Raw genomic sequence first — 25,658 nt, 5'->3', positions numbered from 1 at the left:
TTCATCTACACATTGTTAAATCCAGGTATACCAAAATTGTGTATCACATATCTGTATAGTCATTTTTTTGGCAGGAATAATATCAGGGTCCCACTGCATAAAAGTTCATATTAAGGTAACTTTGTCATTCTATAATGGTTACCATGGTAATAGTGCCCAACAGCCAATCGAAATCAAGGATTCCATGGACGTTACCATTGGATACCAACCAAAGTTCCCATAATAATAACATCTATGCATAAAGACCCTTTTATTATTTGTTTTAAGCTTTGTGGAGCCATAACAAGTTATAAAAGGGGAAGCATGCATTTGAGTTACATGGGCCTTCAAAGGTCGCCAAATGTTTCAAAAACTGGTAAACTACCAAGAACGGGTAATAACAACGTAACGTAAACTTCAATTAGTTACTTGGTGTATCTTTAGTTAGATTTAGAGGTTTTCTTTGAGTTTAATCTGCACTAAACTTTAGTTCGAGATTACAAAGTAGGTTGACCGGATGGTTCAGATATACAAGAACTCTTGCCTACGTGACTGTGCGTGTTTGTAAGGTAATGCTAACGTTTACCATTTTGCAACTCTGATTTCAACACCGCCCCGTGCCTTAACTGTTTATATTATATATACATATATATATTGCGATATTGAGTGAGCAAAAGGTTAGGTGTGTGTATGTGTGTGTGCGTGAGAGATAGTGGGGTTGTGAGAGAGAGGGGAGGGGGGACATGTCGACTAGATAGGAATGTAAGAGACTCAGGATTCAGATGTTTTTTTTTATTGGAAAAGTGTCTGAAAAGAGAATTGTGACGAGGAAAATACTGAAACGAGGGGGGAACCAGGGAATCGGTAGGAAATATCCCCCAACACTCACAAACACTCTTTTAACCGAACGATATTAATATAAATGTGTGTTTCCATTGTGTGTCTTTATTTTCTCGCTACTGATGTAGTTTACATGATTTAAGACACCCTGGTTCTCATTCGAACCCCCTTCCCATGAAAAACCCCTGGCTCCGCCAAGTTTGTTCTACAATATTACTGTCATTATGTCGGTCAGAGAGCTTGTGTGTTTCACACGAATTCATGAATGGGACATCATTTCCGCAATATTTTCCCGAGTTGTACCAGTTATGTTTTATTCTAAAAATTTACAGTTCTAGTTTTAGAGTATGAAAACATGCGGAAATGTGTCACTTTACATCAAAACTTTCCATCGCTTAAATTAATCGTTATTATACCATGTCCATTATTTGCCCTAATGAGTATAACTCATTTTGTTTTATCTGTATTATATTTTAGAATGAATTTTATTCGCTAACAAATAGTAACTCAAATAACTTTTTAATTTCACAGATAAGTATGATTAAAGAGTAATACATGAAAGTGTTTATGTACTTAAAGAAAATTACGCCCAAACACGATTGTATGATTTGTTTGTTTTAAATAAATATGTGGTAAATGTTTTATGGATTTTTTTTCAGGAGATGGTTGTAGAATATTAGGATGATTTAAAGATATATGACTAATATTCCCCGTAAGGTTGAATAGAATATTGATTATTTAAGGTCAGACATTATCCAGTAATGACTGTGATTGTACACACGCAGCGTTCACACTGTGTACATGCTTTAATACACAATGTTCACACCATGACACAGCGTTCATATTTTGGCACATTGTGTGTGTGTGTGTGTGTATTCTTAAAATATTCACATGTTGTAATCACAGCTATACATGTGACTATCACCGTTTAACCAAAGTGTGTAACTGTGTATGCTTTAGTTACTTTTCCACAGTATTTTCATTCAAGCTGTGTTACGTGCATGGAGTTATCTCATATGTGTACTCCGATGCGGGGTATGTACCACAGTGTGATCAAATTTGTGGCAGTAGGACCACACTCTATGACAAAGTGTTGCCACTACGATGTGGATATTCTCCATAATCTAAAAAGATTCTAATACTATAGAGAGACGATCTAATGTAGCCACATATAGTCGGAGTATACATAATGTGAGCTCTTAAACACACCATATTTCCCAAGTACAACGTAGTGTGGGTACACTAAATAAATTTTGAACTGTTGAAATGAGTGACCGCAGTTATATCTTGAAAGCACACCGTTTTCTTTCAAGATTTAACTGCGGTCACTTGTTGTATGAACACACTGTCAACAAAGTATGGACACAGTAAAGCAGATTAAAATTACATGTCAATGCGTTAACTATGGCTTGATGAGCATAGTGTGGACGGCTTTGGTGTGTAGGGGTGTGTGTGGGTGAGGGTGTGAGCGAGTGAGTGAGAGGAAGAAGAGGGGAAGAAGAGAGAGAGAGAATATTGTTTGTTAGATGGGGTCCAGTCCACGTTCATGTCTTAGTGTACGCTGTTCCAGGGCAAACACATTTTCCATTCTCACTAAAAATCACAACTTTTTTTTCATATCAAAGTGTTGAAGTGCATGGAATTAGACTACAGCCTCTGCCACTTGTAGTACACAGCAGTTTTGCTATAGGCTCATTCGCTTTTTCTTTTCACACAAAGATTTTAATATTTAGGTTTGTTTAATCTTATAATAAATTCCATCACTCATTTGTTTTAATTTGTGTGATGAAATTTAATTTAAATTTGTCATTGTTTCAAACGCATTTTAATACAAATTTTGTAAAGAAACTTCATCCAATTTAGAAACGGATTTCTTTTCTCGTGCAGACGCCTATGTAGAATATATTTTAATAGTTCTCTTTTTAACAACGGATTGAACATTAAATGTTTCGATTGGGTTTTCAATGATCATGACTGATTTAAAGTTTTAATTCACAACTTGATTTAGAATAGGAGATCTGATTTATGTTGTTATTTTGTAGTAAGTTTGCCATTATGAATACAAGTATGACAAATTATCGTCATAAGATAATAACAATGTTCTTGGGGATGTGTTTGTTCTGTTTACATGTTAACGTATGACGTAATTACACCATACATGGTTCTGTTCTTTGTGTTCATAAATGTCCATATGATAATGTTATACCAGCACTATAATAGCGTTTTGATATTGCACGTATACTCAAAGTGTCTTTATTACTGCCAAGAATTATTGTATGTCGAAAATAACATTGGTATCATTATCTAAACGAGCAGGATGGTATATTTAGTAATGTTATTAAGTTGATTGTTATTTTTATTATTCTATTATTACAAACATGTATGACTTGTAAAGACTCTTGTAATTGAAATATTATGTGGGAAATCGTTTTGTACATATCTTGAAAGCGACAGAGATCTATGTAAATGAGGACGTTACACAAGAGTGCAAGGTTATCTCTTTTTAAATACAGTACTTTTCATATAATGAACAAAAAAGGAATTATAACAAAAATCAACTTATGTTTACCTGTGTTTTTATTCTTTCCGAAAAACAGTGTTACCCTTTTTTTTCTAACTGTGTATGGTATATTTTCACTCTATATTAGAGGCAGTTGTATTGATCCAGTAGAACAAATTACTGATGTACCATTGGATGAATATTAAATGAAGTAAATAATGATTGATTGAATGAATGAATGAATGAATGGATGGATGGATGGATGGATGGATGGATGGATGGATGGATGGATGGATGGATGGATGGATGGATGGATGGATGGATGGATGGATGGATGGATGGATGGATGGATGGATGGATGGATGGATGGATGGATGGATGAATGGATGAATGAATGGATGAATGAATGGAAGGATGGATGGATGAATGCTTGGATTGATTAACATATTAATGAACATCAGTGAATGAATGGAACGACGATTAATAAATGATGAATAAATGAATGAATTGAATAACAGAATGAATCAATCCAACAATTAATGAATTATGTAATTGTGTAGATTAATAATTGCATGAATGGATGGATGGATTAATTAATGAATGAATTGACTAACTTATTAATGAGCTTCAACGAAAAAAAAATCAAATTATTGATAAAGTAATAAGCTAACCCCTTGCCATTTTCTCAAAAAAGTGAGGATTTTGATATTTTCCTGGACACTGCCCCATCCTCCTCGAAACATGTAGTCGGGGCTATAATCGGCGTTCGTTGATGAATAAGCATTGATAGACGAATTAAGAAATATTTTCGATGAAATCATGAACAAACACCTTGCCAATCAATAAAGAAAGTGGCGATTCGGTTGTCTCTTCTGTAACGACCCATGTACTCGGTCAATCATAATAAATAGGGAATGAAATCGGCTATCAAGGACAAGGAATATCGAATAGACAAAGAAAGGGTAAAGACATGAAAGTGGGAAGAAACAGTGGCTATTTTTGTGGGGGTGAAATCATGGACTAACCCCTTGCCATTTACTCCAAAAGTAAAATTCTGGATTTCTTTTTCTGAAACGGCCCTTACGTCCCTAAACGATACGTCAAGGTTTAAATCTGCTTTCTTGGATAAGGGAGCGATAATAGACAAAGAATAAAGATGAACGGAAAATCAATATTTTTGACGAAAATCATGAGCTAACCCCTTGCCAAATTCAAAAAATTGTGATGATTCGAGGATTTTTCATGAAACCTGTCCCAAACCCCTCTAAAAATGTAGCCAGGGTTGAAATCGGCATTCTTGAATGAAGGAGCATTAATCATGTTAATAGGAAAAAAAGAGTAAAGACGAATGAAAATTAATTGTTTTATTTCATGAAAATCCTGAACTAACCCTTTGCGTGATCTCTAAAAAGTTAAGATTTTGATACTTTCCTGAAAACTAGCCCAGACCCCCTTTAAACAATTGGAGATGAAATTTATTTTCTTGGATGAGAGAATGTTAATAAACAAAGAATAAAGACCAAGAAAATATGTTTTATTGACATCATGAACTAACCCCTTGCCAATATCCAAAAAAAGTTCGTGGATTAAACAAAAAATCTCACATACCCCCTCAAAAAAGCATTCGCAGGTGATATCAGCTTTTTCGGATGAACGAGCATTAAAAGAAAAAGAATCAAGCGCAAGGAAAAAGTCGTATTTTTCTTAAATCATGAACAAACCCGTTGCTTTTAGATTTGAATAATTCCCTGTAAACTGCCCCGCACTCTACTTATGTAAACATGGAGCCGGGTTTGTAATCGGTTTTCTCGGTTGAACATGTTGAAGGACCATGTATAAGCGTAAATGCAAAGAAAAAAGAGGAATGAAAAAAATATCAAAATCAAGAACCAACCCCTTGCCATTTTCTCTAAAACGTGAGGATTTTCCTAAAAACTGTCATACATCCCTTTTAAGCATGAAGTCGAGTTTCAAATCGCCTTTCTGGGATGAGGGAGCGTGTACAGACAAAAAAATAAAGAGCGACGATTTTTTTTTTTTCCATACTTCTTTTCATAAAATCGTGAACTAATGAACCAGTGGGTCTATTGGTAAGATGTCTTTGAGCCTGGTCACTATTTTTTTAATATTAATCTTGAATGAGAGAGTTACCTATCCATTCACATTATCATCAACAGAACATTTCAGGGGCCCGTTTCATCAAGAGTTATACAACTATTGTAGCTTTGATAATATTACAATTACCATGGTAAGAGGGCTCATCAACCAATCACTTTTAAGGTTTTCATGAAAGTTATAAAATGAAAAATTTACAATAGTTGTAACTTTTCATGTAACGGGCCCAAGTCTCGAAATGTTTATATCTCATACAAAGCACATATCCATCGAATAAAAACGAGGACAAACAGATGTAAACAATGTTTTACTATATCTTCTATAGATAACCGTGATTATATATACATAAATGATGAAAATGCATTTACATAGTAAAAATACAAAGCAAAACAAGTTTGTAAAGGTATCACGGTATATACTATATCCAAGCTTAAACTGACAACATATTTTGAGCATCACTGTAGCACAAAATATTAAGGAAAAATCACAAAGCGTGCACAGTTGAATGCTTCCTGAACTTCGTGATGATTTTTAATTCAGCATTTTGAATGCTGCTCTTCTTGAATACATAACGAATTTATTTAGGTGCGCCTCTGAACCTCAAAGAATTACGAGGCGAATTGCTTCACCGGGCTAATCAATAACAAATCAACTTTCTGATCGTCAATTTTCAACTTTTAATGCCATGAAATTACTTGTTTATAATGGACTAGAAAACGGACACAAATCATATGGCAAGGTCTGACATATAAGGTATGGACGTACATATTCAACATTTGGCAAAGCAAGTAACAAGTACTGATAACAACTTGTTTTAACTTCCATTTTATAAAGATGCGCTCTCGAGCTCTTCAACGACTATCATGTGGCTCTAGAATCGTCCCAAATTGAAAATGTCTTTGTAACCAAAGTAGCAACTAGAATTCTGCACACGAACCGCAGATCTAATGTCACCGTTGCGGTTGCGAAAGACAAAATTTTCACATGTCATAAAAGACATGGCTAAAAGACTCTTCCAAGATCAACTAGCGACGTAAAAGTCCGTTTCTGTCGTTGAACAAAAAGTGTCGACTAACTAGCGGGGGTGGGGTTCGTCACTTTCAGATCACCGGTTTTTCGATACCTTCACTTGATATCAACTTCAATAATTTGAATGAAATCATTCTATACACATGAATTGCACATTCCCTACATACACTGTGTAGTTTCATAATATTTTAATGCAATATTGCATGCCCCAACATTCATGTAACAATCAATATGAACTTTGATAACTTCGAATGATACCTAATAGTGGATTTAATCGAGGCCTTCTCGATTTGTTTCCGGACAAATGATGTTACTGTTAGGGATACACAAGTAATAATAAAGTACAACCATTGAAGAATGTATTTTGGGAAACTAGACAACTCCCATAAAATGTTGATATTGATTATAATACTAATTAAATAAATAATTATAATAATAACGATGAAAAAGCTCCCCAGAACCACGTCAAAGAGCAGCTGGTTATCAAGCACAACTTTCCCTTTTTTTCAACCAAGCGGACGCACCCATTTGCACCTTGCGTTTAATTGTTTACTTGCGTTTCAGCTACGTCCGCAGCCGCCTTCAGGCCAGCATTTCATAATAATAATAAGAAGAAGAAGAAGAAGCAGCACTGCTCCTCTGGTAACTGCTATAGAAAGCAGACGTTGTTGGATTGAAACGTCCTTTCATGAAATGCTCTTCAGGACAGTTCCGCCTACCTGCTACCTGCACATTCTTGACAGCACTGGACAGCCACACCCAACTGCGTGTTTATAGATACGAGCCAATGATATCGATGATATACCACCCTCAACAAGTATGCACTAATTAATCATTGTCTCTATATATAATCATTATCATTTGTACTCGGGTAGCGTAGCACCTGTAGGAGCCGATGGATGTGCCCCTCATTTGACTTTACTTGGCATATCAGTACCCTCCAACTTCTCCCAATGTTCAGTCGAAGTCCGGTCCATTTCTTGAGATCACGATTCCGAGTAATTCACCTGTCTGCCTTTTCACCCATTTATAATATGGCACTCATTTCAGGTCACATTTTCCACAATCAACCTTCGCCTCTTTAAAGAACAACGCCCTCAATGTCAGAGTTCTTAATACCTCTCTAGGAGGTACTTCTTCTTTATTGCGGACCCTGCCTTTGTCAACATTTCTTTTCCGACACACCTAGGGGCAGTAAAAGGCCAGTGGTAATGAAGTTGCGTATCCATACCAATCCCGGCCTATCACTGAATATGATACCCTTTTGCTGATCATGCCTCGCACATACTTTACTTCATCAATATTGTTTTCGAAAAGGAAAATCATAGAAGACTTCAGCGCGACATCTGCACGTGATCAACGACTGTCTCTAATTAGCAAAGGGACCACTGTTCTAAAGCCAATCTCCAGAAGGCCGTAATAAACCAGCATTCGCAGACTGTTCACAACGTCTGACGATGGTCTTGTCCATGATTTGAATGTCTTTCAGCAAATGGACCACTGTTCTAAAGCCAATGGTACTTTCGCTCTTTACGATCCCCTCCATCATTTTCCAGACTCTGATTAATTTTTGAACATGTCACAGAGTAACCTCTCCATGGGTGTGTCACCGATGGTACATCTAAAGAAGAGTCGCTCGATCTGGTCTGACGTCACGAATCGTAAAGAGGGGAGGAGAAGGAGCATACGACCAAACCTACCGGAGAGAAGGCAGAAACAAAAATAAAGCAATACTATACGGTAGGCAAGTGTGGTATCTAGGAACGATGCGAGATCCAAGGCTAGTCTCACAAAAAGTTGTGATAATTTCAAATCAAACTCAAACTGAGATTCATCTTAAATCATGTGGTTAAGAGAATAATTCTGTTTGAGTTCGAATTGAATATTGCTACTTACTCTCTTTTAAGACAGGGCTAGTGGCTATACCATGTTACAAAGAGTTATGATTGACTCGATCAATCAAAAAGTATGCGTGAAAGCAATAAACCCCATCTAGAATATCGTTCAAAGTGCCCTCTACGATGAACGAAAGTTCATTCATTACTGATGTGAACAATCAGTATGCTCCTTTGTTGATTAAAAGGGGACAATTCGTAGACGAAGAAACATGGTTAAAATATATTTGGTCGCATGATGCTATCTGAACTAATCACTATACAGGATTTAATCTAGGTAGGCTATACATGCGGATATAAATAAAATGATGTCGAGTAACATGCTTGATTGATGACGTTCATTATAAGGAAGAAATTTCATATTTTAAAGTGTTGTATTCCTCGCTTATAATTATGAACCCATCTTATAGAATCGAACCCCTTACCTCGCAGACTGCGCTGGTTGATGTGCCCTAACGTGCTGTGTCAGCATCATGTGCGCCTGATCCTGCAGAATTTCGACCTGTTGTGGGTCCTTTAACCCGCGTGTTTCTAAAAGAAACGGAAAAGGAAATCAAGAAAACGTTTTAAAAAAATAATTAAATAAATACATAATGATCATTTCGAAGTAAGACTGATATCGTGCTTTGTCTCGATGGTTCCATAAGTGGTGAAATAAATTGAACAAGGTGGTTATATTATGAAAAGCATTGTTGGACATAGGAAGCTTGTGTGCATGCAACATTAGTCATGCGTTTATTTGGCAAAAATAATGCAAAGCGCTTGCGCAGAAAAAAAATTATAATCGGCGTTTGGACGCTTCTGCCAGATCAGCGCGTTTCGGACATTTTTTAAAAGGTCGCCGAATTATATGACGTTCTCGTGTACGTGAAGATCTGCACTTGTAACTTCATAAATCTAATGTTTCTATCGTCTATCGGTAGTATTCTAATAGTTTAGTAAAACCTGGGTTAACTTAGACCACACCTTCTTATGAAGTGCGAGTTGTCATCTTATTCACCAATTACAGATAATTCTTATCCTGCTGCAAAAAGTTGTTTAAAAATTAATTGAGTTGTGAAATGGGAAAAATATGAAAATAAACAAATATAATGACTTATAATGAATTAACTGGAACTAATTGCGACGAATATCGGAAAAAAAAACGTTATGAAGCTAACATTATATTGAAATGTGGTTTATAATTCCAATTTAGACCAGGGTTAAATCTAAGTTTAATTATGAGAATACTACCCTATGTCGTTACTCATACCGCGGAATGATTTACAGTCAATTCTTCTGAAAAATTTATAATACAAAGCGCCATCTAGTGGCAATATTACACCTCAGTATCATTCACGTTCACCCATTCTTCTTAAACATATTAATATTTTTGTATTCTTTTTTTTCTAAGCTACTTCCTTTTTTATTTTCATTTATCTTATTCTCCCTCCCCCATCACTTTTTTTTTGTTCTTCTTCTTCTTCTTATAACCATCACATCATCATCATCACCATCATCGTTGTTATTTAGTATTATTATTTTCACTATTATTCCCTTTTCATCAATTTCTTCTCTTTCTCCCCCTCCCCGTGCACCCTTTTACATTTCCTACTTTTTAGCAGTTATTATTATTGTCTTCGTCTTCTACCCGCAAACTTTTTTTTCATTAAATTCTTTAATTCTCTTCAACACACCCGCGATTGAATGATGTTCAAATGGGGGAATGTCCTCTAGCATGTCTAGCTATTTTAAATTAAAGACGATAAAAACAGTCGTGCGTGACTATAGGGATGTTTCAATTAATCCTTCCTCATGAACTCATTCTAAAGAAATGAAAAATAGACACAAACAACGATGTGTTTAATGTAAAAAAAGGAATAGAATTTATGTAAACGGAAAGATCAGTGTTTCAACCTTCAGAGGATTCATGAATAATCTAAACAAAGAAAAAAAAATATTAAGCATTGCAAATGGCAAAATTATTTTCATCACAGGCAACAACGCCGGGTATGAGTTCTTTTGAATAATACGTTGATAAAACCGGAAAAGGGATATTCAAGCGTCTTTAGAATTCTAATTCGTGGATGGATTTCATTACCTTCCTCATCACTATAATGTTTTTGTAACGATCCGCTAGAACTGCCATATGAAGAGTAATCACCATCTTTACCATCAAGGGAGTAAAAAGTTACTCTCCCCCCCCCCCCCCTTCCCTTCATCCAAATAAATCACACCCGATTTTGCCCTCACCAGGTTTGAAGAGCACGATCGCCTTGAGACAGGCGAACTCGGCTGGGTCCACCCGAAGCCCCCGAAAACGAGACATGATCTCTTGCAGCAGGCGAATGTCCGAGACACAAGTCGCCGACTTATCCGTCTGGGATTGCTCGTGCAGGCCGGTGAGCAGCGGGCATGATTCAAGCGGCATAGACCACTGAAGAGCACATAGCAGGAAGAGCTCACTCCAGGCTTCCTCAAGAAGAATAACCTGAATATCAAGATGCGAACAAAGATTATTCGAACAAGATGATAGTGCTGTAAGATTTGTTTTAATTTGTTTTAAATTGGTGAGGACAAATATCACATGGTTTTAGTGTGATTCGCAAAAAATTTAGCAGCATCATATCTTGTGCATGGAGCATGTCTAAGTTACATGTACACAAGATAGCAATATGCCTATTAATCAATAATTTTTGAGTGAATTCCTTTTTGTAGAATAATCACATAGAGTGTGGAGTATGTCTGCATTTTAACAAGATATCAACAATTCTAACTCGATATAGAAAGAACGTATGATGGTATATCGATGGTTTCACTCCATTAAGGGTGAATGTGGGAGTCACTTTTTAGATTCCAATTCGATGCATTCCGATTCTTAATAAAAATCAACATTGGGAATGTCAATATCGTCATAAGATATCAACAAATCTGATTTATCTATAAGTAGAGAGTTAAAACCATAAAGTTTTTCACTCGTTCTAGGAAGACGTGTTATTTTTTTGTTGTTGTTGTTTTGTTTTTTCGGGTGAATTTTTGATTTTTAGAATACGTGTACATCTTCACCTGACTTGTTTAATCTACTTATGTTTCAGAAGAAAGTACACTGCAAAAACTCCGGTGTTGATTTAACACCAGCCCGGAATCTACATGTCCACACCAGAGAAGTATTGAAACAACACCAGTTTGGAATCAAACCGATGCTTTAATACTAATTGGCGTTGTAAAAACACCTTTCTGGTGTTAGACCAAAACGAAGCTGGTGTTGTTTAACACTTCTCTGGTGTGGACATATATAGATTACGGGCTGATGCTAAATCAACACCGGAGTTTTTGCAGTGTAGAAAGTAAATAAATAAAAATTTATTTAGATCTGTAATGAGAATCAAAATAATAATAAGAATCAAGTATGGCGTGCTTTTCTTCACATGGAATCAACAAAATTAAAATTCCTTCAGGAAGACTGTAAAGCCGAGGTAATATAATTACCATGTTACGATGTTGAGCAAGGCCGCTGGGAAAATAGTTTTCGGAACTGAAGTGGCTACCGTCGGTAAATATGACGTTATCATTATTATTGTTATCATTATATACTGTAAAGTGTATTCGCTCTGACTGGTAACAAGATATACAGAGTATGTCTACATCTTCACAAGATATCAACATATATACTCTCTTTTAGAAATGAGGGAGCTAATTGTCCTTTTTTATAATAAGTTTGTTAGATGGTGATGAGGAAGAGGATATAGAACACTTGTTTTGGGTGAACTTCGATTCGTAACAAAAAATGTAGAGTATGTCTACATCTTCGCAAGATATCAACAAAAATACGTAAACTATCTATGGTCTCACTGACTCACTCAAACATTGGTGATGTTGGCGATCACTATATTTTTAGAGAGAAAAAATAATTCGATTATGTGGATGGTAATTCACATTTGGTTTATATAAAGTTTTTGCACCCCATAAACCCAATGTAATGGCAATATAATGTCTACATCTACGTAAGATATCAAACAGATCGTTTCTTTTTAAATTGTAAACGTCAATGAAACACCAAATACAATTACCTTTAGTTTTTACTTCCAAAGAAATAATTTTCGATGTCAGAAGTTATTAGTTTTTGTATGAAATATTGATTCGTAGCAAGGACCACACAGAGTATGTCTACATCTACGTAAGATGTCAACAAAATCTTCTCTTATCGAAACATTTACCTCAGTGAGAGCTTTGTAAATTTACCTCATTTTCAAGAATCACTTATCTTAATATGTGAGTGATTATCCAATAAGTTAAGAATGTTCATGTCACGATTTCCTTATTCTACCTTTATAGTATTACATAAAATACTAAACAAATTATATTTCACTATATACAACAGCACGACATGGATAACTCAATCTTTCTTAAAACATATACAAAAATCTAAACGGAAAACCAATAAAACACTACTTCTACTACCACTACTACTACTATTAATACTACTACTACCATTACATGTAATACTACTACTGTTTTACTACTTACTACTACTACTACTTCTACTCCTCCTCCTCTTCCTATTACTACTACTATTACTGCTGCTGCTGCTGCTACTACTACTACTACTACTACTACTTCTACTACTACTAGTATTACTACTATTACTACTACTACTCATACTACTTCTACTACTACTACTTCTACTACTACTTCTACTATACCACCATATATCCTTACCTGATCTCGGAAAGGGAGACTAGAAAAAGATGGCAGCGTCTTGGCCCATTTGACGGCCATGAAGAGAAGGCGTGCCGATGATTCATAGATGCTATCATTGCTTGATGGATAAACAGCGATCTCCTTGGGCGTGGTCGCAAGCTCCGATCCGCTCAGGATCATTCCTGCTCGTCGATGGTGATGATGGTGATGATGGTCGGAACGATGATCTGGTCGGAGATCGCTTCTGGGCTCAATGTCACCGGTTACGTCGATCTCGCATGTGTCTTGCAGTGCTGCATGATAACGTGAATTTTCACATTGCTTAGATATTTACTTAGTGAGTGTGATCATGAATCTTGTATATGTTTTTCAGTGCGACGATATGAACGTGAAAACTTATAGATCAAAAGGAAGAAGAAGAAGAAGAATAGGAAGAAGAAGAAGAGGAGGAAGAAGAAGAAGAAGAAGAATAAAATCGATGTAGCCGAAAATTTAGAGATAACTAATCACAGATCGAATACATCACTACCAACTTCTTCCAACAACTATTCAATTGATCATTATTAGATAGAATGTCACCTACCATCTTCCGGTTCCAATTTGGCACATGTTTCTGCTGTCATCAAGCCTGCCATGAATCGGTGATTGGCCGTGAACGCAAACGCAGCAGCGTGCGCCGACGCCGACATCGGCCCACCATACGATGACGATGGTGACGTCGATGATGACGACGACGTGGAGAACGATGAGGAGGTCGGTTCTCGGGCCAACGGACTGGGAGCGAGCTCATGGGGTTCAGCCGTTGTGACAGAAGGTACACTGTCGAGTCGGACATGGGCCATGTTTCGAGGCTGACGCTCATTCTGTACAGCTATACAAAAGAAAATAAAAAGAAGAAAAACCTTAGTGGATATTGATCTTAACATAATCAAATCTTTCGATTGTAAATCATATATTTATAAATTCTCAGTTTCATATTAGTTATAATTGTAGGATGTGCTTGTTCAAACTCAATAAAATCTAAAAATTCACTACTTTCCATTTCTCATAAATCACACAAAAGACCCGCCACTTCTATATCGAAAGCTCGTTACAAATCTAAATAAAAAAATTCTTATTACAATCAAAGACTAATAAATTCAGACTTTGAACATATATACACCCACTTGATTTTCCTTCATCAATATGGTAATTGAATCTACCGACTTTGTAGCCGTTGAGATGGAACTGCCCACAGCTGTTAATGCAAATTAAAATTATACACCTTAAACAAATCATGGGTGTCGTGCGAAATTCAGAAAAGGGAGACTTGGATTTATATTCTACAAACGGTCGAGTCGACGAGGAGCTTCAATTAGAATTAAACAACCCTAGCATCCATCTGACATAGCCAGGAGTTTATAAACAACATCTAAGGACAAGGATGGTGCGTACTTTATATAGTATGCAACAAGAACGAACAATCAAAAGCCATTAAAAGGCAAACCAATCCGCTAAGACTAGATGCATTACTTTAATACGGTATGATGACATGCATTATTCATATTCGTCGCATCTGTGGTAGATTTTATTGTTTTCTCTTTGGTACATTGAAATGAGGGCTTTGGTAGAAGCTCGTGCGAAACATTGATCTGCTACGTACACTTTGTAATGCCCCAAGCATTCCGCTTACTTTGCGAATGAAAAGGGGGAAAACAAGGAGGGAAGTTTTTGATATAAAAAAAAAAACACGCATCAAAATTTGAAGATTATTGGCTAAACGTAAATTTCATCTTAGCAACGCTCCTTATGTATTAATTGCTCCAGGACGAGATTCAAGTTAGGCACAATTCCTAACGTGAGAAAATGAATTAAGAATTCATGAAAGCGAATCCCCATTTTTAAAAGAATATACGAAAAAAGTACGACATGATATATCCTCATATAGTTTTTAGCACTGTTTTTCCATTATCATGATTATTCAAATTTTTAACATTCACTAAGTCTTCATATAGAAAGTCGAGAATAATACAATCTCCTTATAAATTCTATCATCTTTTTTTAAATAAAACACCGTGTACCAATATTAATCCGCACCATTATTTTTCCTTTCATGTTCTCCATGAAACATTCCCATTAGCTCATGTTTTTCCATTTACATATTTTAACAATTTTCTTTGAATTTCAATATTCTTTAAAATCATTTTTTTTTCTTGATAAGGAATTTGACTGTAATCCTGCATGTTGTTCTACTTTCAGGCTTTTTTATTTACACGTTTTGACAGACTAACAAACATTAAAATCCTGCCCAATCTATAGATTTGCTTGGATTGTGATCTATGTTTGTTATTGCATTGCACATAATTCACACTGAAAAACATACTAGCACAAACATGGCAACAACACAAGGAATGATATTATATTTTCAATGCTTATATAATTCATCCTTACCCCCCCCCCCCCACCTCCTTCTCACGTGCTGGTCTAACATATCTAAAAGACCCCTAAAAGACCCTAGCTGATATGTTTGGTTGGTTAACATGAACCTACCACAGTTTAGTTTAATATTATTCCACATTTTACATGCATTTTAGTAACACTCAGTACAGGTAACGTTGGTGGAGGCATCGTGTGCGCGGGCATGCAAGGATCCGATGACCGGGGTAATAATAATTCCAATGTAACAAAGTGTAGTAATATAAAGTGTAACTATATAACGTTATTTAATAGGTTGGGCGTAATAATAATTAGCAACCAATGATGCCAATGACCATCTCCCCCCCCCCCCCACACTCTCTCTCTCTCTCTTTCTTTCTTTCTTTACACTGTAAAAACACTGTTTAAATTTGTTAGCACGTTGTTTAAGTCCGTCACACTATAACAAGTATTATTGAAAGTTTTAAACAGATTGTTTAAAAAGTTAAAAACTTTAAACAATAGTTGTTAAAGTGACAGGCTTAAACAATATGCTAAACATTCAAACAGCATTTTTACAGTGTATAGGCCTATCCTACCTCCTCTCTCTCTCTCCACTCTGTCCATCTCTAATCACTCCTCTTCATGTTTCTCGCTTGATCACTGGTATATATACCATGACTGTAATCTTCAAATTAACTGAGAAAAATGAAGATCTGTCATGCGCTTAGACCTCGTTCCAATCTATTAAGCGCTATGAAGTGGAACATTATACGATCATCATTATCATTGCGTCATTTCTATATGGAAAATTGGACGGAATTAATTACTTTAAGAACCGCATCCTCTCTTACGAATTAGCGGTTATCAAAACCGATAAAAAGCAATGTGATATTATAACTCCTTGGAGTAATAAATTTCCAACAGAAAAAGCAAAATCTGACTCAAAGTAACCTCCCATTATTTTAGGATTTAATCCAGAAGGCCAACGAACTACATTCATTTATGTTATTTTTTAAATCACGTTGCACACGTATAGGTATTAATAATACAAGCATTTTCAATTATTGATGCGAAATAAAAGAACTATATAGATAAAATTCCTTGCTCAAAGCCGTGAATTGAACCCCGGACTTCCATAGTGTAGTCAGGCACCTTGATAGACCACTCAGCCACGATACCTCGCCCAGTTGTAATTGATTAAAAAAAATACAAATAAAAATGATTGTGATAATCCATTTCACTATAATGCCAAAGCTGTGATATGCCCAATTGCTGATTCTGTCGGAGAAAAATGCACATTTAGCTCCAGATAAAACAAGGATGCCTAACTCTGACGTTCGATAAGCATTTTCTTTTCCCCTTTATCGCCATGGCAAAATACAATTTGACATTAAAAATGTGTTTGTACATGTTAACATACCTCACAAGCAAGTCACAAATTGACAATAACACAAATCAGTTCTAGTGATTAAAAGCAAACAATGAGAAACAAGCATATTAATAATTACTAACCAGGCACTGCGCCATAAACAATGTCAATGTCTTGCTTTAATGTTACAGCCACAAAACCTGCTAAAGACAATACGAATTTTAGTCAATATAATCAGATCCTTGTTGTATAACATTATTTGTCAAGATCTCTGCATCCTCGTTACACATCTCTACACTGGATTGACCAAGCTCAGAATGACTAGACTTTTAGTCAAAGGTGTGATCTGACCTGGGCCCCGTAACACAAAGGTTACCGATTAATCGTACGTTTGATTTTCACGACTGATTGTACATTGAAGTCAATGGAATCAATCGTAGAAAAATGTTCTACGATCATTGCTAATCTTTTTGTTACGGGCCCCATGGCTCCGTAACACAAAGTTATGCAATAAATCGCTAAATACCAATGACCAATCAAGATCATCGTTGCACGCGCGCTCTGTTTAAAATACTGACCGGGAACCAATGAGCATGATCAGTAAGATTCTTTCATATTTGCAATTCATTGCAATTCATCGTGTTACGGAGCCTATGACTCGTGTGTTCATGTGTTGACCCAATCATTTTGATAGCTATGCAGAATACAGTGATGTGTACAAATCATCTTCATGATCTTACCAGAATCTGGTCATTTATACAAGAAAGTCTTAAAAGTCAATTCCACCCCAGAAAAATATTGATTTGAAACAATGGAGAAAAATCTACCAAGCATAACGCTGAAAATGTCATCAAAATCGGATGTAAAGTAAGAAAATTGTGACATTTTGAAGTTTCGCTTATTTTTCTCAAAAACAGTTATATGCACAACTCAGTGATATGCAATTGAGAGAGTCGATGATGTCCATCACTCACTATTTCTTTTTGTTTTTTATTGTTTGAATCATACAATGTTTCATTTTTTACAGAATTGACAATAATTTAAAACTTGACTGAACCACATAATGTTAAAAAATGTTAATCACATGCTTAGGGAAGAATAAAACTCAATTTTACAAGAGGGGGAGAAAATCAGAATATTTCATATTTCGTATAATAGAATACAAAAGAAAGAGTGAGTGGGTGACGTCATCAGTCTGTTTATTTGCACACCGACCAAGATGTGCATATAACTATTGTGTGAAATTAAGTGATTTAATTTAAAATGTCAAAACTTTCTTATCTTACACACGATTTTGATGAAATTTTCAGTGTTATGATTGTTGGAATTTTCTCTTTTTGTTTGTTGTTGTTGTTCATAGCTATCTTGACATGTATTTTAAACTGCAGGGCGCCTTTGTAAAGCAGTTTTAAGAACTGATCAGGCCTACCCTGCAGTATAAAATAAATAAAACAAAATAAATAATAATAAATAAATAATAAATAAATCAACTTTTTGTGAGGGTGGACTTGTCTTTTAATTTACTAGGATCATGCTTGGTTAATATCATAATCTGAATGCGTGTAGGTAGTGTTTTAGTGTTATTTAAAATCATTTGGAAAAAAAATAATGAAAAAAAAATCATTGAAAATGTTCGAGAAATATTTAAAGAATGTACGATAGCTGGAAGCCTCCTCCCCATATTCTCTCTCTATCCCTTTTCCCCTCTTTCTCTCTGTCTGTTAACGTTGTGTTCTCTCTCTCTCTCTCTCTCTCTCTCTCTCCTTCTCGTTTTCTCTTTCTCACTCTTTCCCGTTCTTTCATCCCATCTATCTCTTGTTTCTTTCTTACACCCCTTTGCTTGTGCTAACTCTGTTTGTAATTTTTATTTATTCGATCAACGAGAGTTTTTTTTTTTTTACTTAGGTGTATGTACGTATACTTTATCATCTTGAAACCGAAAATGCCTTCTTAATAATGGAAGATTTGCTTTCTTGAAGAGGGAGATGAATGAAACGATATTTTCTCTTTTCTCTGCGGCGCCTCTGTTGTGTTGAGATGTCCTCAGCCAAGACACTAATGATTGCAGCGATCATCTTTCGATGGCCGCTAGCACACACCTCCTTCACCGCATAGATGATGCCAGAAGACGCACAAAAGAAAATGGAACGCTGCTCGGTGCGCGCTGGATACAACAATAATAAAAAGAGAAAGAGGAAGCGAAGAGGAAAAAAGTTACAAATTTAGGCTGGATAGATGGAGATCACCTTACGAAGTGATTTTCATCTCTTAAGGGCGTCAAAATGTTCTGACCTTTGATGGTAAGGTAATGGGACACCTCGTGTAGGTTAAATTGGATTAGTTCCTGCACCAAACCTCAAAACGGAGCCTTCTCTTTCTCCTCCTGCCTTTTATTGTTGCCAGCATCCAGCTCGCGGTTCTTTAATAGAAAATATTCTCATCGGAAATTCTTGCCGATCTGCCCGGCCCACTGCCCCCAAGAGGACGGGGCGTAAAAGGAGAGCGGGCTTTTTTCCCCTCTTTCGCCCTCTCAACAAGACAAAATGTGATTAAATCTACAGTACCCGTAGATGATCCTTTTTCCTTTTTGGCCATGTTGGAGATTTCCCAAGGGGCAATCCCCACTTCTAGCTTACCTCTCTGCTACTATTTTCCCTTCCCTTTTTCCTTACATCCTCGAAATTGGGGCAGCTTGATTTTGGCAGAGACATTTGGCGTATTGGTGAATTGTAACATAATACGCAAGTATGGAATGATTTTTGCGGGCTATAATTTGACAAGATTGTGCCGGGGAGTTCTCCGAGGAGAGCCTGTGACGAGATACGGCAAAGAAAAGTAACCTAAGTGAAAAGTACAGCCGTGTGTTGAAAGGTATAGGGCAGCACTAAACGCTACTTCTGAAGAAGCCAAACTTCTCGATTGTCAGTCAGATTTACCTGATTGTTTCATGGATATAATGTTGAACCCTGTTTTATGTAGCACTACAGTTTTCCTACATGTGACATTATAAGGTTCTTAACGAGGCATTTAAATTCCATAAATCTATTCCATAACTTTATTATTTTCATCATTCTGATATTGGTACTATCATGCTTAATTTAGATTTGTTCCTTTTGCGTGGGACACAGTTGTGTAATGTGCCAAAACTTTTGAGGGGTCTAGATATGGCGTAACATTTTTGAAATTTTCATGGTAAGAATCAAATTTTGTGATAGATTTTACATAATATTAATAAAAAAATAATATTATATTTCACCTTTTATTCTTTCCTTTTATTTCCTTTCCTCTTTTTTTTCTTCGTCGTGAAAAATCGGGGGGAAGAGCCCCCACCAAGCCCCCCCCCCCCCCACCATCTGTACGCCACTTATAGGACATGTAACCGCTGGTGAAATTAAGTTATTACGATTCGTAATGCAAGTTTACAATTACCACAATTGCGTAATGGGAAATAGTGCAAAGTCAACCCAGTAAAATATCCCTGCTATCACGTTTCAGATAATTTTATTCCCAAGGAATGTGAAATAGAATCATCCTTCACCTAAACATACAATCAACTTTAATCGAAACTCAATCTTTGTCCAGGATATGATACTATTTTGCCAGTTAAATACAAAAAACACCGGGACATTATTTTTATGATCTTTCCAAAAATCTGAAAAGAAATCAATGTGGAGATAACATTGTTAATTAGATTTCAATGGTATATAAGTCCTGAAAATGTGCCAATATTTATTGATAATTATTGTCCCAAACAGGGCATCATATTACATAAGCCAGGACCACTAACAGAATGTTTTCATATTCCCTTTTGCATCTTTGGTGTTCCACAGGGTTTCTTTTAGGGGCCATTCTTCTTTCTTTTCTCTTGTACGTTCATGAGCCTTTAATATTTTACATACTGACAAAAGCATAGGATATTAAAGCCGCTCAGATGTGACACACTCTCAAAACATGTATCTTAATATCTAAACTGAAATTTATTAGTCATTAATATTGAATGGAATCCATCATTTCTTGTTAAGTGATTGGTATGCAAATTGAAAACCAGCTTTCTGATCCCACAATATAAGAGGAGAGCTAACCTTGAAAACAATTTCAACGCCTTTACCTCTCGTCTTCCCTCCCCCTTCCCCCCTCTCTCTCTCTCTCTCTCTCTCTCTTTCTCTCTCTCTCTTCCTCTCTCACTCTCTTTCTCCTTCTGTCTATCTATCCCATATATCCCTCAATCTATTAGTCCATCTTGATGGTATATGAATTATAAAATAATCAGTTTATATCATCTAAAAGATAAAACTGAGTGATATAATAGAGAGAAACGAAAAAGAGATTGCCTGCGTTAGTCCGTGATTCGAAATGATCCGAAGGCGTTATAGCGACTAGGCGGGAAAAAGTCGCGATTTAATTTGTTTGATGTTGCTTACAGCACGCACATCAATGCAGCATCCAAACGAGAGAACACCCCACCCCCTTCTCTTCTCCCCATATTCGCTATTAAATCTTACCATTTTGTGATAAAAGCAGCCCATTTCGTCTCTTTTGCTATTTTATTGATATGTCAAAGAGACATTCCTGAGTTTCCTGATCTAATTAGCTTAAACTCAAGGGTATCCGATAACACTTTGGCGTTCGGCAGAGCCCCACCTGTTAACTTATCTGTATTGTTTTGCATCGAGCTGTTTAAACGCTTCTCAGAGGTAAAATGTATTGATGTTATGCGTTACGTCTGTAACGAAACGTGCCCTTGCATGCTTCCGATGTGTGTCCGTAACAAATCAATGTTGACGACCATACATTGCACTTGGTTTGAATTGCCTTCATTTTCAATTAATAAAGAAAAAATAGGCGATGCTTGCTTACACTTCGGGGATGGCGTGACAGAAAAGGGGGATAACTTTCAGGAATACGCCCATCAAATTTGATTTATGTTGTTCTGTAAAGAAAGGTTTTGGAAGGAGAAGATCGGAGAATCAACATGAAGTGCCTTGAGAGGAAGTTATCAAATCATGGATAGGAAAGACAAATGGAATATGAGGGATCGTGTTGCGTTGCTTCTAGTTTGTATTCCAACAATCGATAATGCAATGAATCTTCAAAAATAGGAGAAATACTCAAGAAAGATTCTTCAAAACGGAAATAGTAGCGGGAAATGTTTGAAGCTGTAAAAGAATGAGAGAATAATTGCAACTAGTATAGACAGAAGAGATGGATTTTATTCCTCGAATGACGATGAGGAGGATGATGATGATGATGATGATGAAGATTATGTTGATGATGGTAATGATGATGATGATGATGTTGATGGTGATGACGAACTATCGTGGTGATGTGTGGTGCTTGTGATGATGATGATCATCATCATGATGGTGATGATGGTAATGATGATGGCGATGATGATGAGGACGATGATGATAATGACCATGATGGTGATGGTGATGATGATGCTTATGATGATGAAAACGACCGTGCAGAGCAAATACAAGAACAGTTTGAAAGAAATAGACATGACAGCTTTCATTAAAAAATGACGGCGTGTATCTGAAGTTGTGACCGAAATAATGATTGTTATCAATAGTAAACAGAGTGAAGAACTGATAAATGTAGGTACTTACCATCTTTATTCATCCCTGCTTCCAAACATTTCTTAAGACGACATGCCTGGCATTGGTTGCGATGAGCTTTATCTACTAAACAACATCCGGTCCCAGCTTGGCATCTTGAGAAATAAAGAAAAGACAGATGCATTGAATGTACAAGGGAGTGTTGGCCAAGTGATGGATCCGGATCTTACCAGAGTAGGGCCCATTAAAGGACAATTAGTCCACCCCAACAAAAAGTTTATTTGAATAAAAAGAGAAAAATCCAACAAGCATAACACTAAAAATTTCATCGAAATCGGCTGTAAAATAAGAAAGTTATGACATTTTAAAGTTTCGCTTATTTTCAAAAAACAGTTATATGCACATACTGGCTGGTATGCAAATAAGGAGACTGATGACGTCATCCACTCACTATTTCCTTTGTATTTTATTATATGAAATATGAAATATTCTAATTTTCTCCTCATTGTCAGGTGAAACAACACTGATTCCTCCCTGAACATGTGGAATTAGGGGTTGTTTAATACTATATGGTTCAGTCAAGTTGGTCCTTCTTGTTAAATCTGTAAAAAATGAAATAATGTGTACTTCAAACAATAAAAAACAAAAGAAATAGTGAGTGATGGACATCATCGACTGACTCATTTGCATGTCACTGAGTTGTGCATATCACTGTTTTGTGAAAAATAAGCGAAACTTTAAAATATCATAACTTTCTTATTTTACATCCGATTTTTGATGAAATTTTCAACAATATGCCGGTTTGATTTTTCTCTATTTATCCAAATGAACATTTTCCTGGGGTGGACTTGACCTTTAAAAATAACAAAAGGGGGTTTAACCTCTCGTTGACACAGGGAGCATTTATAGGGGACCAATTTAGGACAGGTTGACACCCCCACCCGGATGCATGTTCTATTGTTTACCATGTGCTGAAGATGGATTGATTTGCCATTATCATGTCTTCCAATCTTGCAACCCCCCCCCTACTGTCCATTGGTAGTAGAAGATGATTTTTTCATATCCCAACACATTTAAAGGGATATGCAAGCAAATAATCTTAATAAAGTAAACATTTTTGCTTAATTATTAATTTAAGATTTTCCCTATACAACACAAATATGGTTACTTGATTGTTTTGATTGAACCAATATTCAGAGAGTATCACCGGGAGTTCTCCACTATCAGACACTAGTAAAGACACCTCATCTCTCATTAATGAACGATACACGAATAGCACATAATGTCAATGATGCTAGGCGTCGCTAGCAAACAGAATCAGTGGGAGAGAGAACAGGGGGATTCTGTTCTCCGGAAAAATTGAAATCTATTCAATCTTTTATGCCCTTTAAATGAAAAAGCGATGCTCCTCTTTCATGAAAGGCATGCCTGGTCGGGAGGGGGGGATGGTCACACGCGTAGCAGCCATTGTGCCAAGGCATGAATAAATTTCTACCTTGCGTTTTCCCTCTTGTGTTAATAATGAATATTGTTTTTTATGATACATTAATCAATTAAAATACATGTAGTGTAAATTAAAATCGCAGGTAAAAAGGAAATACAAAGCTCTTTGTCAAGGAGGTCAAATTTCAATGGTATTCACAATGTGAACAATACTGTATAGTCATAGTTTAAAATACCTTTCATAAAAAGGTAATATTTTCAATAATAATAATGATAATAATGGTATATTTACCCAGGATAGCCACTTCAGTTCCAAAAACTGTTCTCCCAGCAGGCCCTGCTATTATTATTACCCCGGCTAAGCTAGGCTACGTATTCAGGTGCACACAGCTTTTTGAGGAATTACTTCCTGCCACAGTGAAAATTATGCAGTGTGGTCACATTCACAGGAAGGCATAATTTCTATAATATTCCACGGTGGACTAATAAATGTAGTCACAGAGTAAAATACCGTAATAATAGCAGGGCCAGGTGGGAGAACAGTTTTCGGAACTGATTTGGCTACCCTGGGTAAATGTACCGTTTTGTCATTATTATTATTATTATTATTGTTATTATTATTATTATTATTATTATTATTATTATTATTATTATTATTATCATCATCACTATCATTGTTATTATTATTTACGTGGAGGTAATAAGTTCAATAATATTCCACAGTGTGAACAATAAACATAGTCACAGAGTAAAATACCTTTCACAAGAAGTTAATAATTTTTATGATATTTCACAATGTTAGCAATATAGTGTTACCACAGTGTGAAATGACTATTACAGGAAGGTCATAATTTCAATTTTTCCATAGTGTGAACGATACAGTGTGGTCACAGTGTAAACACCCTTCACAAGAAGGTAATAATTTCAACAAGCAAGCAATCCGATTGATAGTCACAGTGTAGCAAGAGATTCATAGTGTGGCCACCATGTGGAAATGTCATCACTGGCTTACCGCGAAAACACTAAGCTATACAGGCACACTCGGCAGGAAATCAACGCCTAACCGACCGGTGATACGCCATTCGAAATATCGTAATAGCTTAGATCGGTCTGGAGATGGTTTATTTGGTGTGACTGTATAGGCCTAGCATAAGAAACGAACACCACACCACACCCCACCACACCACACCACACCACACTACAATACACCACACTACACCACATCACACTACACTACACTACACCACACCATATCACACCACACTACACTACACTACACCACACCAAACCACACTACACCACACCACACTACGCCACACCACACTACACCACACCACTTACCTGTAGACCAACTTTCTCCTGACGCTGCGCTTGAAGAACCCACTGCATCCATTGCAGGCGTAGATCCCATAGTGCTTACCACTCGAAACATCGCCACAGACTGTACACGTCAAGCCACTGCACACTCTTTTCATACCTGCACGCAGTACATTAAAAAAATGTTTGATATTTATTAGAATTATACCAAACATCATTTTCTAAAAGATTGTAATTTTGAAAAGGAGAATAAATTCCGATACTAGTATTCATATATCGGGAGGAGACAAATTTAAGCGGTATATAAAAAGTAAAAGTTTGACAAAAAATCAGCCAAGGATTTTTTTTTATGACGGATAAAAAGTTGAAATCGTATAACAGAAATGGGCAAGGTACAGATATTGCTAACAAAATTCCATGAAGTTAATCAGCGCCACTTTTGCAGCTTATCATAAAATATAATCTTTAACTTATCCTTCAAACAATGATATTAAATTTATCATCATTGTGCTTGTAGCAAATTTTATGTGAAATAT

The 25,658-nt window shown here is 36.2% G+C and overlaps 1 protein-coding gene across 1 annotated transcript; it reads right to left on the bottom strand.

Moving 5' to 3' along the window:
* Window positions 1-5,847: 5,847 nt before the first annotated feature.
* On the bottom strand, window positions 5,848-25,280 carry LOC129262114 (photoreceptor-specific nuclear receptor-like). The gene is made up of 7 exons (XM_054900160.2): window positions 25,147-25,280; window positions 22,414-22,517; window positions 13,622-13,909; window positions 13,057-13,331; window positions 10,591-10,828; window positions 8,784-8,889; window positions 5,848-8,159 (listed from the first exon to the last, which is right to left on the bottom strand). Exons 1-7 carry the CDS (start codon window positions 25,278-25,280, stop codon window positions 8,027-8,029), a joined length of 1,278 nt encoding a protein of 425 aa, XP_054756135.2. The 3' UTR covers window positions 5,848-8,026.
* Between the last annotated feature and the right edge of the window lie 378 nt (window positions 25,281-25,658).

This window comes from Lytechinus pictus, chromosome 5 (genome assembly GCF_037042905.1).
Source record: "Lytechinus pictus isolate F3 Inbred chromosome 5, Lp3.0, whole genome shotgun sequence".
In the NCBI taxonomy this organism is placed as follows: domain Eukaryota; kingdom Metazoa; phylum Echinodermata; class Echinoidea; order Temnopleuroida; family Toxopneustidae; genus Lytechinus; species Lytechinus pictus.
The sequence above is the reverse complement of the archived record's forward strand: the minus strand, read 5'-3'. Positions and strand labels throughout refer to the sequence as shown.